Source organism: Nanorana parkeri, unplaced genomic scaffold (assembly GCF_000935625.1).
Source record: "Nanorana parkeri isolate BGI_ZX_2015 unplaced genomic scaffold, ASM93562v1 scaffold103, whole genome shotgun sequence".
Taxonomy (NCBI): domain Eukaryota; kingdom Metazoa; phylum Chordata; class Amphibia; order Anura; family Dicroglossidae; genus Nanorana; species Nanorana parkeri.
The window spans coordinates 1663946-1684119 of NW_017306371.1; the positions used below are offsets into that span (position 1 = coordinate 1663946).

A 20174-nucleotide genomic window follows, 5' to 3' on the forward strand; every position below is an offset into this window, starting at 1 on the left:
CTAGTTTAACTTCTGTTCGTTTTGGATTTTTTGTTATTATGGTTTTCGGGATTCGGGTGCAAAATTCGGATGAATCCGAATTTTTGCCAATTTGGGATGCGCTGGTATTTATGAATCAATTTACTTTTTTTACAGTCCACAGGAGCAATATTTAAAAAAAAAACAAGCCCTGTGATGTCACGACTCGCTCTGCCCATTTGTCTACATTTGGCCCAAAGGTGTCATTTTGCGGCGAGTCTTCGGCGGTAGCAGACGGGACGTTGAGCCTTTATTTTTTTTTTGGTGAGTCGGCAGGCGATGTTCATTGTGATTGACATGATTGACAACTGTGTTTTTTGTTTAACCCCTTCATGACTGAGGCCTTTTTTTATTTTTTGCACCCATATTATATTCCACATTTTAGGCTTGAAAATTACTTAAAACCTCCAAACATTATATATTTTCTGAACGCCAAGACCCTATAGAATAAAATGGTGGCAGTTGCAAATTTTTATGTTGCACGATATTAGCGCCACTCCTTATCAAACCCCAAAATTTAGTGAAAAATGTACTTAAATGCCCCAAAACCCAATTAAATACCAATGTATTTAATACAATATAAAACATGAGGTTACAATGAGTTAATAGATACCCAACATGCCCAGGTTAAAAATTGTGTGTGTCCGTGAAACAGCAACAAAATCCAGTACCCCAAAAAGTCCATAGACGACGCTTTAAAAGCCCCAATAGGCCATCAGTTTAGAGATACCCAAAAATACTGGCCCTAGAATTATTGCTCTCACTCCAGCGTGCACGGCGATACCCAACATGTGTTCGTCGTTTTTATTTTCGTTCGTCGTTTTTCAGCACTGACAGCTATGGGACCGGAAGTGATGCAATCTGCATCGCTACCGGTCCCATAGAACGGGGAGGAGATGGTCAAACAAAGTTTCTTCCATCTCCTCCCCAGCTTCCTGCCAACACCAAAGAAGCCGGTCCCAGGCCCATAGGAGGGGCAAGGGAGCCCGGGAAACACGGCGGGGATGTTGGGCGGGACCCCTTTACCGGGCCGTAGAAGCGATCTGGCGACAGCTGAGTTGCCAAAATCGCTTTTACTGTAAAGCCAACAGTCGGCTTTACAAATTTAAACAGAGTCCCGGTGGCAAAAGCCGCCGGGAGTCTGTTTAAACAGCCCCGATGCCAGCGACGTACACTGTACGTCGTTGGTCGTGAAGGGGTTAATTAATTTTTTTTCTAAAGTGTGGTGTGTTTATTTCTATTTTACTTAACCCTTTGGTGAATGAGTAGGGATAACAACTACCCCTTACTTATTCGGGGGGGGGGGGATCTAGGTGCCTCGTTTATGAAAGGGGGTACCCAGATGCAGATAAGCCTCCCTGCCGGCAGATCCCTACAACTAGTGGGCCAGGGTTGTGGGGAAGAGGTCCTTGTCCTCATCAATATGGGGACAAGGTGCTTTACCAAGGGGGTCCCTGACGTACCTAAAGGGGGTAGGTCTTGGACCCTACACTTTTTTTTTGTTGATCTTGAACAACAAAAGTTAATTCAGAATGAAATTTGATGCATCTGAAAGTTTAGTTATCGGAAATTCGGATATGTTCCTTCTTCGTCATATTTTTATTTGGAAGTTTGGATGCATCCGAATGTCCGAATTTGTTCGAATCTCAATTCAGAAGCAAAGGAATCGCACCTGTCTAGTACCTGGTACCAAGTCAGATGCCACTAAGCAAAGGTATGCTTGATGGTATCTGGCACCAAGACGTCAGTAAATCCTTTAAGTCCTGTAAGTCCCAAGGTTGGGCAATCCATGGATCGGACTTGATATTGCAGCACATCCCACAGATTAGTACTGCAACTAATAATTATTTTCATAATCAATTAGTTGGCAGATTATTTTTTCAATTGATCAGATAAAAAAAAAATTAAATAAATACCATCCTTAATTTAAAATAAAATACACAAATGCAGTGCTACAAACATAAAGCTTACTTCAGAATAAAACTGCATTCACAATTTTTTGCAATCGCACTGCACTGGAATGCACGACATTGTGGTACTGTGCGTTCCAGTGTGGGCGATCACACTGTGGGTGGGAGGTGCGTTCGGGGTGCCATTGAAATGAATAGCACTTCAACGCACCTCCTGCAACATAATTTTTTAGGCCGAAAATGACCCTTTTTCACCTTTTCTAATAAAAAAAATAAAATAATTGTATTGTAAGCACATGACGCTTAAATAGCTTCAGCCAGGGAATGACAGCTGCCAGTGGCAAGATTCTGCAGACAGCAGCTGAATGTGAATACAGCAGGTAGTGGGCTGGTGCAAAAGCCAATAGCAGGCTGGCTATTGCACCCACTCACTGCTTGCTGTGCCCTCCTCCCAGCATGGAGGAGAGAGCTAGGAGATCCAACCAACTAATCGATAATGACAATAGTTGACAACTATTGTCATAATCGATTAATCGACTAGTGGGTTGCAGCCCTACCCCCCTTTATCCGCAGGTCATATAATGAGATCTTTCTTTTCCATATCCCCATTAAATCATCCCCATAATTTGCAAGGTTTGGCAAGTAACTTATTCTGACATTCTAAAGGTGGCCATACACCTTACAATTATTGTAATTTTTTTGTCTCCCGACATCGCACCCCCGTTCAATTTCTGCTCAAATAGCCCATCATACACAGACTAATGTAGATTTCGATAACCTGGCCAAATTTCGTCGATCGACAGAACAGATTTTCATTTGTGCATGTGCAGTGTTCATGTTGCGATTTTTATTGTACGAAAACCCCACTAATCCATCGATTTTCATCTGTTTCAACGACAGTTTTCAAGTCTGCCCGTTCAACCAAATTTGGCCAGTTGTACAGTAATTGTGATCGTGCACATCAACTAGCCGGTTATCGCATATGTGTGGGCACCTTTAGGGAGATAACTGCCAATTGATGGCCAATTTCAAGGTGCCCCTTTTTATCTTGCTGGATATTAGTGCAATATAACCCAAATTTTCAGTAATAAATACACAAGTTCATGTTAGTGACAATAAACACAATATATAACCCAATGTTTTTGGTTATATATAAAATATGAAGTTATATGTGAAGTAAATAGATAGCAAACATGTCAAGCTTAAAAATGTGTGCTTCCGTGATATGGCAAAAAGCTACGGTACCCAAAATTGTCCATAGGCAATATTTAAAAATCTTGTATGGGTCACAAATACAGAGTTACATATGAATAATGGTCCTAAAATGATTGCTCTCACTCCGGTGTACACAGTGATATCTTCTTCCACTTTCTCTGTGGCCAGGGAATTAAAGCTCAGAAAACAGAAGTGACAAAATCATTGTCATTCCAGGTTCATTCACAGGATAGGAGATCAGTAAACGTGGCCACCCACAGATGGAACTTGCTTTGTCTATGGCCAGCTTAAGCTACCTATAGACAAGAGATGACAGTGTGTGTACACATTAGCAGGCTGAGTGAGAGAAAACAGGGTGGATAGGGCAATCTCCAAAGCTGGCTATTGTAATAAAACAACCGCAGACTTTTCTCAAGCAATGCTATCGGGAGGAATTACAAAACATATCCCTCCATGGTATGGAGATAGCAAGAGCAGGAACTGTTCTGTCCTAGGGTGACAACACTGTACAGAGTACAGTGAATGTGTGTTGTCAACCAAGCCTACAAGATTTTTGGTCCTGGGTTTAGATACACTTTCACTAGCCTCTGCTTGTGCCATTGATCGGGTGTATGCCCAGCATTGTAGGGAAGCTGTACAAGTCTGCCTCCACTACATACAATGTACAATCAGCTTATAATAAATAAATACAGTAAGCTGCTAGACTCCTCATTAATGTAGCAGATCCATCCTAGGCCGGCCCACACACAGCGCCCAGAAATAAACACACTCCTGCTTTTCTCTACCAATAGGAATATTTCGTTCCCTGTGTCCCCGCCCACCGGATCTCCGGCTCCACGTCACACAGCTGATACTGATCGCTGATTGGACCGGGCTTGTCCCATCCCAACGTGTCATGAGAGCTGCTGAAGCCGGAAGCGGCGGGCAGCTGGAGACAGAGAGTGACACCTGAGGCTCGGCGACGAACCGTTGTGAAGGGCCGGACAGTTCGGGCCTCGGAGACACTCAGGTATCGCTTCGCCTAACGATGTGTTCACACCAGGCCTAGCGGACACGAGCCGCTTCTTCCGGTTGCCCCAGTATGAGCTGTTCAGCGGAAGAGCCTCGGACATGGGGCACAATGTGGAGACATCTGCTCCTGTACCTCATGTGCCAGCTTCTGCTGAGGACTGGACATGCTGCTATGACCAAGGAGGAGAAGACAAAGCTCAGGTAGGAGTATGGGCACAGCTGGGGGCAGGGTGGAAGCATTGCTTGGGGGGTGTATTGTTGTACGGACATTGCAATAGGAGGAAGAGCTCTGTGTCAGCTGTCATCATTGTCAGGAGCAGCTTCCGGATACCTAACATATTTACACTTCTTTATAGCTGTATTATGGAAATTCTCATCTCATTGCTCACCTGTTTTTATGTGGTTGTTTGTTATTTCATCTTCGAAATTGTATTAATCTACAGAAGAAACCGAGTAATGGCTTGGTGGGACTGGTTATTAGTAATGAACCCCATGAAGAGCATGCTGTTAAACACCCTTCCTGTCCAGGCCTGTTTTCAGTATTCAGCGCTGTGGTACTTTAACTGACATTTATTTATTAATCCAGCGCTGTACTTTAAATTAATTGTATATAATTTTTTGGGGGGGCAGTTTTTAACCACCTCCTGTCCGCTGGCCATAGGTAAATGGCCGGACGGGAACCTTATAGGAGCGGGTGGGCATCTTGAGACGTCCTTCCCCTCCCCCTGCTCGTGCGCGGGACTCAGCGCGCACACGAGTGAGGGAACTGTCAAAAATGTAAACAGCCAGCGATACCTGTTTACATTAACGCGATCGGGCGTCTCTAGAGACAACCGATTGCTTGTATTAGGTGCGGTTTTACCCCGCGCGGCTGCTGCCACTGCCGTCGCCGCTCCTGATATCTGGTGCAGCCGGGACCGGCACGGCTGCTCTGTCACAGGAGATCGGTACACGATCTCCCTCTGTACTCCTCTCCGGTCCCCGAATGCAGGAAGTGATATATATTACATTACTTCCACATTCAGCTGTGATTCCCAGCTACAGAAGTTAAAGAGAGAAGCTGGTGAAACAGATCTCTGCTTCATCAGCTTCTTTGGGGGCCCCTAGGTGACATTAGGGGTCTTGGAGACCCCTGGTGTCTCCAAAAAGAGGACCTGTCAAATAAATTGGCTATCGCATAGGGGGCTTCTTATCCCCCCATGTGATAGCAATAAATGTAAGTGTAAAGAAAAAAAAGAGAAATAAATAAAGCATACATTTTTTTCAAATCCCTGTCCCCCACATACACACGCAATCATGCGTCGGGTGCGCCTATGTGCAAAAACGACGATTGCGCCTATTATGCCGCAAATGTTACATATCACTGCGAACGTCGCAGTGAGAGCAATCATTTTAGGGCCATTAATCAATGATAACACTAAACTGATGAGCAGTAAAAGCGTTTAAAGCGTCGCCTGTGGTTGTTTTTTGCAATTTTACGGGCGTGTGCAATTTTAAGGCTTGACATGTTTGGTGTCTATTTACCCGACCTGACCCCGTCTTTTATTTTTTTACCAAAAAATTGAGGTGATAATGTTTCATTCCATTCCATAGGGAAACAGTGTATTTTCAAAATTTAAGGTACTTTTATTTGTTATATAGTAAAAAATAAAAACCCCAGTGGTGATTATCTACCACCAAAAGAAAGCTCTATGTGTCCCTAAAAAATGGAATAAAATTAATTTCAGTACAGCGTTGCATGACGGAATAAATGTCAGTCAAGGTACAGCAGTGCTGAATACTGAAACATGGCCTGGTCAGGAAGGGGGTTTAACACCCCGGTCTTTAAGTGGTTAATCACCACTGAGGATTTTTCCTATGTTATGAAACATTGCAAATAAATACATGTAGTCCAAACTGTATTCAGCTACATTGCTTTGTTCACATTGGGTAAATAAATACCAAACATGTCATGCCTTATAAAAGCATACCCAACATTTTCCATAGGTGACACTTTAAAAGCTTTTACCACTCATCAGTTTCGTGTTTACAGTGATTGATGGTCCTAGAACTATTGCTTGCACACTGACGTTCATATGTAACATGTGTGGTGCAATCTGTATTTTCTCGCGTAGGCACACCTAATGTGTGTTTGCATTTGTGTGTGTGTGGGGACAGGCGCCAGCTGTAAAAGATGGTACGAAGATCACGGCCACTTCAGACATATGTTAAGGCGGTTTTGCGGTGTATTATGCATCCCCTTGATGTCTAATTTAGATGCCTCTGACTTAAAGGGTTAGTTCACCTTTTTCACAAAACAACCCATGCCGTCAAGTTATAATTCTAAAGGATCCGGCAAATTTCCTTGTATTTTGTTACTGGTCCCAACATGGACCAAGACAACTGGGTCATGCCCAACACCTCCCAGTAGTTTGTCCATCACATGCCAAACCCTGGCACTAGGGCGACGGCAAACCATTCGGTTGAGGCAATCCAGGCAACAAATTATTCTCGTATTCAGTTCTATTGTTTATAGAATCCCATATTGCCATCATCTAGGCTTTCCCACAATACCCTCACCACCCTTAGCAGATGGGCTGTCCGCCAGCTGTTAGGGCTAGCGTTGATTAGTGATGATCCTGGGCTTGGTGCAAAAGGGGTAAGTAATCATGCTCACTCACCCCTCCACCCCTCCACATCAAAACCATTGGTCAGTGAGCAGAAGACTCTTCCCAAGGTTGTCAAGTCTTCTCGGTTTTGCAGTTTGGCCCTTCAAGAGCTCTAATGTGATCGTCCAAGAGGGCAACCTGCTCACATCTGTCACAGCGATATTTATTCTGAAGTTATTGCTCCATTGTGTATACACGTGGCACACTGTGTTCTGGACAAACCCTTCAACCTTGCTAGCACCCATGTACACTATTTATATTATTTAGGATGTTACATGGCTGAGTGATCTTACTAAGCTCAGCTGAAAATACATTTAAAGAGTAGTGATTTTCTTCATTTTTAATATGTGACTTGATGTTTATGCTGCGCTTTAGAGCACATGGATTTATTATTCTACATTCCCATCCTCCCAAGAAGCTCACACTCTAATGTCCCTAACTCACCTATGCAATACCAGAAGCTTGGAAAGATGACATTTAACCTAGTATGTTTGTGATTGTGTGAGGAAAACCAATTCCACATGGAGAGAGCATGCATATTTCATGCAGATGGTGTCCCAGGTAGGAAGCTAACTAGGTTTTAAAGGTAGCAGTGTAAAACCTTCTTGGAAAAGAAGGTATTTCCATGTGTTATTCCATGACTTATCCCAGAAATCAAATGATTATTGCTCATTTTAGGACAATACTGACCAATGCAAATAATCTCTATGTCCCATTGCCCAAATTCACATCCAGAACCGCTGGTGTAGAATGCAGATATAACCTAAAGGTGGCCATACACTGTACAACCATCGCAAGACCTTAGTCTTGCGATGGTTGTAAAGTGATTAAAAAAACGTACGATCTGCCCATCTTGGACTGGCAGATCGTGCTCTCGATCATCGCAAGCCCGCCACCCTGAGGGGCGGGCTTGCGATGACTGCAATGCTGAACGGGCAGTGTGCGCACACCGGCCCATTCGGCATTTGTCTCCCGAGCACCGTTCAAACCAGCCGAAAATCGTACGATTTTTGGCTGGTTTTCTAGCGTGCTCCTTAGACAAAAGACGTGCGACCGTACAGCAGAAACGGTCGCACGTCTTCGTTCACAATGCTCGATTCTCGTACGATCGCGGGATTTCCCGTGATTCTCGTACGAGAATCGAGCAGTGTATGGGCACCTTAATACTACAGAGTAATTTACTCCAAACTGCATAGAGCTGTTTCAGACTTTTCGGCTATCATCAATGCAGCGCATGAAAACCACGGCTTTCAGAGAGTAGGGCTTGGGACCCAACAAGCAAAATAAACTCATTAATGTTGTGGCGAGAAGCACTGATGAGGGCCAAAAACCTGAAACGTATAAATGCAGTTTGTAAAAATGGCAACTTAATATTTAACTACATTTGCACTATACACCTGCAATTCCCGATGTGCATTTGGTCTTTGGGACGTAGAGAGATAATTTTGCATAGTTCCACGCATTATTATAGTAAGGAGTAATCCCCCTGATTTTTGGGATATTTGATGGAATGAAATAGGGATGTGCCGATACCAGCCCTTTAAATTTTCAAACGGCAGCGGCCGTCCAAGTTCCCGCGCTTGTGGGGACCTCGGTAGCCTACTGGGGACCTGCGGATAGCTGTCCATGGCAGGGCCTGTCCGGTTCTTTATCTCCTCCTTCCCGGCGCAGGCACAGCCATGAACAGCCCCGGGGGCAGAACTACTGAAGCTGGGGGTTCCTGTCGCACACTGATGGGAGGACTGGGCCGGTGCGGCCGGACTCGACGTGGGGGAGGCCAGGTCCCGACATCGCCGGTGAGGTGGAGTGCCCTCAGAGCCACTGCAGATCTCCACGTTGCCAGTTGAGATCGACACACAGCCTGGTGAGAGGAATTCTGCTTTGGGGACATGTTTTCGCAGAACTCATGTTCCCAAAGCAGAATACAATTCTGCCTTAGGGACATGTGTTCGGCTTTGGGAACATGTATTCAGTTCTGGTGACATCCGTATTTAGCCCTGGTGAGCAACTGCCCTAAAATCATCAGTCTGTGTTGTTTTAGAAAAAAATGTTGCATGTCCCTTTTAAGAAAAAGTATCGGTAATTGGTATAGGCAAGTACATGAGGGACAGTACTTGTACTTGGTCAAAAAGTGGTATCGGGACATCTCTAGAATGAAACATGTTCTAAGGAGGCTTTGTTTGTGTGTGTGTGTGCACCGATTCAGCTGGTGGGCTCTTTGATTTCTTTAGCTCCTCGTCATCATACCCTTAATGGTAATACATGCTTGTAGGTAACTTGTTAAGAAAGCTGTTACTTGGCATACCATAGCTCCTATCTGCCAGATCTAGTGCAGGTTCTGGGGTAATCATATCCTGCTGTATAATGCTTCAGTAGTTTGCTCATATTTTAAATAATCATTGTTTAGGGAATTGAGCAAAGTCTATATCAATACCAATAGATAGCAGCCTTCCTGGGAGGTGAGCTTTAAACTTAAAACCTTAAGCTAGGTACACGCTGTAGGGCTGAAATGAAAAAAAAATCTGACCGATTCCTCCATCGACACTGACAGCGTGGATGAACGAATCTCCCGTTGTGTCCTTAGTAGTCTGACAGTGGCATACGCCACTCGGAATACCCAAACAGGACTTGCAGCTGATTGAAGATACTGTTGCCCTGAAAATGTTCCAACATTTCCCAAAAGGGACTTATATGGGGGAGATGGCATACCGAGCCTTGGGTGGCCCTGATTCCCGCTTAATTGGCCAACATTTGATCTGAGTGTACGGGAACCTCCCTTTATTGGAAATCCGGTTGTGCCTTCCTCTGTGAAATGTTGAATAGTAGGAGGACTCCGGATTTGCTTGGAGAGCAGTTTTGTTTTCTGTTTCTCAACTATTCATTTCTCTGTGTTGTAGACTGCTCCAGGCTTTGGTATATAAGAGCATTGGCTTATTGGGCCCCTCACAAAGATTCAGTATGTGTTCCGATGTTTGTCAAAAAGTCACCAAGCCACTGCTTTGTATATTGAAGAGAGAATAGGTGTTTGACATGGTGGACAGTCAGTAAAGCCAATGCTGGCCCTTAAAACCTTCAGTATAGCAGACAGGAGGAATGACTGTGTGGTCATGGTGCAGCTATTACTTCAAGCCATTGACATAGTAAAGTGGACCTTGTACTTAAAGTAGTATTAAAGGCTGATCGTTTTTTTTTACCTTAATATATTCTCTGCATTTAAGGTAAAAAACGATCTGTACCTTTTTTGTGTTTCCCCGTCCCTCCCACACTGTCACTTACCTGTCAGCGCCGCTGGTCTCCGAAGCAATCCTCCCTTTCCCCGAACCTCCTGGTTGTGGGGGGAGGATACTGGGGGCAGAGGAGCCATAGGCTCATTTTGCTGTCAATCACCCTTTAGGGAGTAGAGGAGGGGCGTGGCCTGCTGAAGGACTGTGTGTGTCTATGGACGCACACAGCCACTGCGGGAACACGCAACCAAATGCAGACCAGATCTGCATGAGTTTCTGCACACACAGTGCAGGGGGTTGTGCCGCGTTTTTCATGCGTTCAGGGTCGTTTTTGGTCTAAACAAATATATATTGTTTTAGTTTAAAATGGGCTTTAAGTGCGCTCCAGGTCGTTTGCATGCGTTTTTGATGCGTTTGCATGCGTTCCAGAGCAGGTAAAATAGGGCTTGCTGCAGTTCTTTTTACATGCTCTGGAACTGAACGCTGCAGTGTGAACTAGAGTCCAAAATACCATTGGAATACAATGGACACTGTTTTGATCCGGTCTGTAACTGCTCTGCTCCTCGAACGTGTTTGGTGTGAACAAGGCCTCAGGCTCCTCTCTGTGCATCCGTTCACCCAAAGATGCTCCTCTTCGACCCTCTGTCATTGCCTGCAGTGCAGAATCAGCAATACTACATTGTAAGTGAGGACACTGAGTACCTGCCACACAACCCAGAGGGAAGAGGAGAGCGCTGGCTGCTGGGGGAGCAAGGGATATGGTTAGTAACTGTGCTTTGTGCTTTTTAATGGTATCCTAGGTAAAACGGAGCATTTACCCTTGCAGTGTGAGGGGAGCCCCACTGCAAGGTAGTTTTTCATTTCCATGGAGTTCAACTTTAAGGTGTTATAGTAAAAATGTTGATATGTATCAAGGGCCAAAGTCTAAGTAATTCATAATGTTTACAAAGCTTGTCATACATAATAGTTGTTCTTAAAGGGTATTTAAACCCTCCCGTTTTTTTGCATATAGCTACTGCTAGCAAGCAGTAGCTATATGCAAAAAGTTTAAAAACAAAACAAAAAACGCTAAAACAGCAGTTTAGACTCACCTGTGTTCCTTGGGCATTCCCGTGCCGAAAATTAGAAATTTCTCGAGCGGCCGCAAAGGATCTTGGGGCGCGCACATGCGCAGTTCTCATTTTCGGCCGGGACGCGACGAGGGACGCAAGATAAGTCTATGGACGCATGCACCCCGCATGCAGACACCGCTGGATCGGAGGGACAGAGCAGTCAGCGCTGGATCGGAGGGACAGAGCAGTCATTAACATTGGGGGGAGGGAAACATTTTTTGCCTTTTTAATGTCACTTTAAGACAAACAATTGCATAATAAATATTTGACACAAGGAAATGGACATATTTTCTTTATACATCTGAATTATATTTCCATTTTGTTTCAGGGCTCAAGTGCTGGAAATGTTTGATCATGCATATGGCAATTATATGGTATGTATACAAGTTAAATGTGACATTTACACTCTTAATTACAAACTACATGAGTTTTTTTTTTTTGTGTGAATTGTACCATATGTTAAAGAATAATGAAGGCCATCTCTAAGTTTCTTGACATGTTTGAACTTTAAATCTATTTTGCCTGGAACCTGTGCACCTGGAGCTTCCCTTTTGGGGAGAGCTAAAAGACAAGCAAGTTTAAGGTGCCCATACATAATGACTTGTATGGCAATGTGCCTGCTGAATACCCGAACAGTGCCTGCGCCTGAATGGATGCAGGCAGTGTTTAGCCAATAATTGTCCACCGGACTACTTTGACAAAAGTATATTTAAAAATCGACTATCCTTTTCTAAACTAATGCAGACACAGCAGCTTATCTCATTTTGACACAGATTACACCCCATAGTTATATTGAAACATCTAGAAAATCATATACACACTATTTCAGCGCTGGTGGTGTAATTTGCCGCTATGGTGTTGTTGGCTGGCTCGCCTGCACCATGGAAATGCTGGACACTTTACAAAAATTTTAAAGAACCCCAGTGTGCTGCAAGACCCTGGTTGTGAATGGCTGTCCTATGCTTTGTATTAGTACCAAGTTGTTTTGACAGACAATACTCTTCCAGCTAGTAAAAAAGCACAAAAAGAGGGCGCCTTTCCTGGTGCAGACAAGTTTTATTCAAATAGAGATATCAATGGTAAAAGGTACTGGTGAATAGGATAAAAGCCATGGAATGGTAGGGGAAAATCAGGCAAGTGGACATCAGCAAAGTGGTTCCTATGTGCCAGCATGAAGATCTGCGTTGACGCGTTTCCGGGGCACGCTCCCTTCATCAGATGTTCTGATGAAGGGGGCGTATCCTATTCACGTTTGTCAGTACATTTTACCATTGATATCTCTATTTGAATAAAACGTATCTGCACCAGGAAAGGCGCCCTCTTTTTGTGCTTTTTTCCAGACTCCACAGTCCCCCTGGCTGTAGTGGGGCAGCATCCTGCAACATGCCCATTATTACATCCCTCTGAGGAGTGATTGCCCTCGGCGCTTTTTGCTTCTATTTCTTCCAGCTAGTGTTGACACCTCCAGTTAGTGTTGGAGCTTAGCTACTCCCTCATGCTCCCATGCGTTTCTACTGGCTCATTATTGTGATAAGGTGCCTCACTGGCAAATAGGAATGTATGGAAGGTGGGGGCGAGAAATCGCAAATCAAATCGGAATGTGTTGAAGTGTCACTCGCTCACAGCAGAATGCCAATGGGGGGGGAAGCAGGGGTACGGAAAGCTTCTACAGGTATGTAGAATCTCCCATCTCTAGGTGCCTGATATTCATGCCTGTCAACAGCTTTGTTAAGGTGACGACTTAAAAGATATAAATGTTTGTTCATAAACCAATTTTAGTGTTTGCTTGTAATACATCTTTATGACATGGGTATAAATATGCTTTTGCTGGACGTGAATACACATTAGGGTGTCCTAGCTGATGTACTGTTTGTCCCCCGCTCGTCTTCCATTTCCTCTGCCACAGTATTCCTGGACCCTGTGCATCCTCTCTGGGGAGTTTACAACTCATCCTGTCCTTTCCCAGTTCTCTCCTTTTGTTACTTGGTGCTGCCTGCGCAGCCGTATAAGGACAACGGCACTGGGCTTACATAATAGTGAAAATTGGGCTTTAACTTCTTGCAGCCATTTCTGTATAGAATTACAGACTTTCCTAATTTCTGCTGTTGCCTAGTATTTTTCTGAACAGAGAATATTCACCTTAGAGTGGAACTGCGCTTATATATTAACATAGTTAAAGCCCAACTTTACCTTTTCAAGAGGGAAAAAAAATTAAAATTCAGAGGCCTAGCACGTGTAAAATTAAACTATATTTTTTACAGCAGAAGAATATTGCATCCTTTCTGTTGCCCACTAACCCTTTTCCTGTGAGCCCTGGCAATAATGGACACTACCTTTTGGGGTGTGTTATCACACCAGCCTAGGGTCACAGTATTCCCAGGCAAAATGGCGCACACATGCCATTGCATGGGAGCTGCACTGTTCAAAAATGGGGAATATTTTCCATTCCTGGTTGTACCTTATGTCAGGGGTACACACATTAATATGGAATTGAGGTGCCAGTTTGTCTTATGCAGGAACCAGCATGTTTTTTTTGTGAGCCAGCTCCAATAATTAGAGAAACCCTGAAAAGTTAGGCGCCAGCTATAAGGAGCATTGGCTACCTGGCTCCTGGGATTTGTCCAGCCCTGACTTATGGAATGCATTTGACTCAAACTGTGCCTGTGGAAAAAGTTTGAAACGTCACTATCCTACTTTCATCAAGCACTGACTTCATCTATTTATTTTTGAGGTGTTGCACGCAATAGCAGAACAATGCAAATATTCCCCTCCTGTATTTAACATGTAGTGTTCAAACTTAGAAATACCCGTTTGATATTATGAAGGACTCCTTTGTTCATGTCATTTTTTGTTTTATTGCTCCTGTTTTCATCACAAAACTCACCTGCTCTTCTTTTTTTTTTTTTTGTACATGTCCTCTGGGAAATCATGAAGAGTGTCTGCTTATTAAGCACTGCAGTAGCTCATCAGACAAGATTTAACCATTTAGTATGCCGCATTGTTCTTGAGTTTAATGCCAGGCAGTTATGAATGACATAAAATAATGCAGCTATGTATTCTCTAATACATCCTTAAATGTTATACATGTGACAGATGAGATATCTGTCTTGTGCAGTCTCTCTACAACAGCACTCTGTGAAACTTAATTCAAAATGGGGAGAGGGGGGTGCTACATACACTTTTAAATAATTTTATAAACCTATATGGGTCTCCTATTGTTTAAATCTCAAATATATCATATTGGTTCCCCATAAAGAGATCCCGATTATAGGACAACTAATACGAACATATATTGTGTATATATCCAAATATACAGCAGGTGTATCCACTCCATATATGTTAGGACACCCTTTTATTTTGTAGCTGATTTCAGCTTAATTATTAAGCATCTTGACATCGCCACAGACATTCAAACGCTTATATGGATGAATCCATCAAACTTGCATAACAGGATTGGTATTCCGATATTATAAGGGGCATAGATATTGCATAAACGCCCCGCTGTTTTCTCTTACACTCTCTCCTAAAAATTTTGCATCCCATAAAATCTGAGTGCCTGCATGTACTCAGTCTCCACTCATTGCACACAGGACCAGTAAATGAAACACAGTCCTATGCTCTAGAGGTAATGTTTTGCATATAATTGTCTATGATACAAAACACAACCCGGGTTGCAATCCTCTTTTTCAGAGCATGTGTTGAGTAGACAAATATACTGGTCATGCATTGTGTTGTAACAGAGATTTTGATGTACTTATCTCTTTTGAGTGGGAAGTGTTTATCAGACGTCCATCTGATGAACAGATTGCAAGAGAGCTGCCGGTGAGCTGGATCCAATTTTGTACTCCGCGCAGTTCCTTTATCAAGAAGACCGAGCCGGCATCACAATATCGCCATGGTAGGGGAACAGATGGCCACTCTGCTCCCTTACGTGTTTCTCCCCAGCAAGGGGCTTTGTCAGGTGACTACGCTAACCTGTATTTCTCTTGCAATCCGTTCACCAGATGGACAATTTAATAGTAATAAAGCAATTTAATAGTAATTTTTGTATTGGTTGTCCCATATTGGGATCGCTTTATGGGGAACAATATGATATTTGACACTCTGTGAAACTGTAGACTGGGAGAGGGAAAAGCACCACATGTAGCCAATCTGTTGTGCTGCAGTGTTAACAAGAAACCCTAACAGGAGGAGAGCAGAGTAACGGAGATGAGCTCATCAGTCTGCTGCTTCTCCTTCAATGTCCAGTCACAGGCTGCGGGCAGGGGTAAGACCTAGGTAACTTCAGTAGAGAAATTCAGGTCCCCGTCCTGCCAGATTGGGCTGTGCTGTGTATCAGGTCTATGTAAATCATAGGAATGGATGGACTAATGCAAATTCTTTTGGTAGGTAAAATGGCTACTTTATCTGTATTTCATCTGTGTATTTTGTTTTTTTGTCTGATTAGGTCCGCTTACATTTCTTTTACTTAAATTTTAGTCGATTTTTAAATGGAAATAAAGGGACATATACAACAGGACAAGGAAGTTCTTTATAGATCAAATGGCTTGCTTTATTTACAGAGAGATTATGAGACCTGACCAATCATTACAGACAATTTCTCCATCTCTAATTTTGAGAATTTTTCAGATTTTTGCACCATTGCGTGTCTGTAAAATCATCATAATGTAAATACACTGCATGTTGTGCATGAATTGAAGGAGAATCATAGAGTAAAAAGTGCTCATCCCAATAGTTAGATCTGGGGTGCGATACTGCAGATGTCACATGCTGGCTCTATAGCTCGAGAGCTAAGCAATCACAAACTGCTAATCACTTTGCCCACGGCTTCTCCCTGCAGAGAGCGGTAACTGTCATTTACCACTTCCTGCAAGAACTCTCCCTCCCCACTGTCTGTTAATCCTTCGCTCATTGGAGGGGCAAACGGGAGGAGGCGGGCACAGCTGGCTCTGGAGAGGCAGTGCCAGCTGTCAATCAGGCAGCAGGGAGGATGCCAACAATATTGTCAGGATCTTTCCTGTCTGCAGCACGGTTCTGCGCTGTCAGCATATAGCGGGCAGTATGGGCTATAGGCTGACGTTGGGTCACATGAGTACATTTGTAGATGTACTCCTGTGACCCAAAAAAGGTTTGGCTATAGTTCTCTTTAAAAAGGAAAAAAAACTTCCAATGCATAGTTTATACAGTGGTACCTCGGTTCACGAACTTAATTCGTTTGGTCGTGAACTGAATCAAACTGTGATCTCGACTATAGAGGAAGCCATGACCATGCGTCAGGGCAGGGAAAATGGCTGCGGTTGTGTTCGTCACCCGAAGCGGAGTTCGTGAACGGAGGAAAAATTTTGCTAAACTTCCTGTTCGCGAACCGAATTGTTCGCGAACAGAAGTGTTTGTGAACCGAGGTACCACTGTATATGCACATGAGAGCACTTGTAATGAGTGTGCCTTGATGACTTTCCTATCTCACTGCATTCCTCCTACATAGTGCCTGTATGAAAATCATAAATTCTAGTCCCTAAAGTCTTTAATATTGTAAGTCTAATCGGCAGAATTACTGTTGTACTAGTATTTCCAAACACACTAAGACCCAATTCGCATATCCCAATTCGTACAAATCCAAGATAGGTTGAGATACCATGGCTCTACACACATCTGAGCGTTGTCATTATACAGAGACGGATGAGCACTGGATACAGTTTGCTATGTAGCCCTCTGAGGTCTTGTAAATGAGGCCTAAGGCTCCATTCACACTGGAGCAGCTGTCTGCGTGTATTCCGGCTGTATGGATACGCGTGGAGCCGCTCTAAACAGAGAAAACAATGCACTTCAATGTACATTGTTCAGACTATTACATGGACTGCGCGGTACAAAACCGCATGGCTTGCAACATAGTCCAAGCGCGATAATACAGCGGATTACGCACGTTCGCAGCTATTGAATATCTGCAAACGAGCATCATCCTTACGGATTAAGAATGTTTGCGTTTTCGTCCCGCACGGTCTACATCATGGAAAAACCGTGCGTGTAAAGCAAACTCTATATGTGAATGGAGCCTAACACTCCCGAGGACATCAAGGTGTATCTAAATGCAAGATTTGTTTATGTGGTGAAACCCTTGTAAGGTTTTTATTGCTTTGGGACAGTTCTCTAAGAGTGGTTTTCTTTCTTCAGATGCGTGCCCTAGAAGAGTTAGTAAAGAGAAATCTCCACAATGGGGACACAGCAAAAGTTTTTTTAAAAGTTTTAACTAGGGAGGTTGGCGACTAATGCGCACTGTGCGCTTCAGCATGCGCTGACCCCGCTCTGTCATTTTACGTGTGACATCTGCAGTATCACACCCCAGATCTAACTATTGGGATGAGCACTTTTTTCTCTACCAATGATTCTCCTTTTCATGCACAACAAGCAGTGTATTTACATTATGAGGTTCCCAGTTGCTTCCACTTTGTTATAATACCACTAACAAGTGACCATGGAATATTTAGTAGCAAGGAAATTTCAAGGATGGACTTATTGCACAGGTGGCAACCTATCACGGTACCGCGCTTGAATTCACTGAGCTCCTGAGAGCGACCCATTCTGTCACAAATGTTTGTAGAAGCGTCTGCATGCCGAGGTGCTTGATTTTATACACCTGTGGCCATCCAGGTGATTGGAACACCTGATTACAATGATTTGGAGGGGCGTCCCAATACTTTTGGCAAGTGTGTGTGTGTGTGTGTCAGTGCCTGCTTTATGAGCACGTTCACTACATCAAACCTGATTTTTGGAGTAACATTGAAGAAGTCCGGGACAATTATTAACCCTTGCAGTGGGGCTACCACCGCATTGCAAAGGTTAACTACTTAGGTCTTGGTGCTAAAAAAAAAAAAAAAAAGAAGTTATACTTGCCCAAACTGCCGAGGTGACTCCTTGCTTTTCTGGTCACTGAAGTGTGTCTCCTCCTCCGCTGCACAGATGGAATGCTCATCAGCATTCTTGCGTCTATACACTTGTATAGAACGTATTCTTAGACTGCTGCATTCGGCTCGGCAGTTTGGGCGAGTATTACCTTTTTATAGCACATAGACACAAACGAGCACTTAACTTTCGCAATGCAGGAGTAGTCCTACAAAGGACCGTCATCAGCAGGGTAGGCCAATACACATGTGGGGGCCCAGGCCCCTTAGATGGGTATCAGCCGTACAGGTAACGGGAGGAAGCGGCCGGACCCCAGCAGCAGCAGGTAAGAGGAGTTGGGAGGGAGGCGCAGGGAAAGGGACCCCGACCAGCCCACCTGAGACCCTGCAGAGCCCACCATAGAGTCTCAAATGGGCTGTACAAGATCTATCATGTGCTCTGAGAATGACCCTGCAGGTGGGCTGTGTGGGGTTTCGGGTTGGCTCTGCGGGATCTTAGGTGCGTTACTGAGTCTGGTCCGTTACTGAGTCTGGTGCGTTACTGAGTCCAGTGGCCCTCCCCCTGTAACTTGTTACGGTCCCGCCCCCCTCCCCCTGTAACTTGGTACCTTCCTGTACAAACGCACGGTGCCTGCCCAGAGCCCGCAGTCCGCCTGAGAGCCCACGCACGGTGCCTGCCCAGAGCCCGCACAGCCTACCTGGGAGCCTGTACAGGCTTAGATGTGCTAGTGGATAGATGAGGCACAGTTAGTGTTAGTGAATAGGTAGTGCGGTTAGTGTTAGTGAATAGGTAGTGCATTTAGTGTAGAGTCCTGCTCAACATAATTTTTGCCCAAAATCTGTTTCCACACTCTTAAATATTGAATGCAGTGATGGCTTGAAATATACTTTTTCAATTTTATATATTAAGTTGTAAGAGTGTTCAAATATAAGCGGGTGCACTAAAGGACGTGGTGGAAAAGCCAGTAGACTGACTTGGTGGGAGGGTCAGTGGGTGGACTCAGTGGAACGCCAGTGGACAGGCTTATGGTATGTTGGTGGCGGGGACTATGTAAGGGGTCCCAAAGTTTCTGATGGTAGCCCTGGTCCCACAGCAAGGGTTAATACAAAGTTTTATCCAGAGTTCTTCTTTAAGTGTTATTCATTTATTACTCTCAGAAGTGAGCAGCTTCTGATCAGTCTAGTTTAAAGGGCTCATCAGACGTGTGTGTTGCTGTTTTACCAAAGGTTACAACACCGTTAAGAGTCCTTCCAGGAGCGGCAGATGTCTGATGTGAAATTACAAATGGATCATCCATTTCTCTTGCTTCTTAGAACTGACGTTGCTAAACATGATTATTACTCCGGTTGTTCAGTATAACTAAGCACTGCACAAAGTCTACATTTCTCTCCAGTAACCCAGTCTTCTCTCAGGCTTGTCCATCATTGCCCATGGGTTGCAACTTGCTACTCAGGCTATTCCTGGAAGTTGTCCAAAACACAATTTTGTCAATGAAGTAAAAATGTGTAGTTTTAGAACTTTAAAAATAAATTGTTACAATGTTAGTGATGCATTGCAGTGAAAGCTAAAGTGATAATTGATTGGACAAATCATCACAGTTCTTCTGATAACGTGTATAGGACTTGCTATTTTCTTTTACAGCCTAGCATTAGTCGCATGAAAGTTTAGTGTTGTAGAACATGTTTCTGAGTATTAAAGAAAATGTGTGTTCATTAACTGAAGACTAGTTCAGGTGTAAGATCGTCATCTTACAAATGGAATCTGACCCAGCGTTTGGTATGTAGTACCTTTTTCAGTGAGTAAATGGGTATTGGGTAGATGGGTATTGTATACACATTTACCCAAATTGTTTTGTTTTAGAGCTTTCTTTGTGACTAGTCGGTCATTCTTGTTGCTCTCCTTTTTGTTGTTTTTAAAACTTTTGTTTATTTTCCTTTTTTAATGGTGTGATTTTCTTGCCAAATAGGAACATGCATATCCTGCTGACGAACTGATGCCTTTAACATGCCGTGGCCGAATACGCGGGCAAGAACCCAGCAGGGGAGATGTAGATGATGCGTTGGGAAAGTAAGACTTTTAAATACTTATAAAGAATTTTCACTGCATGCCTAAACAAGACTTATCAGACAGACAGGC

General features: G+C 43.7%; 1 protein-coding gene across 3 annotated transcripts in view; it reads left to right on the forward strand.

The window, feature by feature from the left end:
• The first annotated feature begins 3998 nt into the window (after positions 1-3998).
• The window catches only part of EDEM3 (ER degradation enhancing alpha-mannosidase like protein 3), a 52438-nt gene continuing 36262 nt past the window's right edge, over positions 3999-20174 (forward strand). For all 3 annotated transcript variants that reach the window (XM_018552968.1, XM_018552969.1, XM_018552970.1), the window contains exons 1-3: positions 3999-4355; positions 11467-11512; positions 20005-20105. In XM_018552968.1, the coding sequence (XP_018408470.1) occupies positions 4225-4355; positions 11467-11512; positions 20005-20105 (278 nt within the window). In that variant the 5' untranslated portion in view covers positions 3999-4224. The remainder of the gene's footprint in view (positions 4356-11466; positions 11513-20004; positions 20106-20174) is intronic.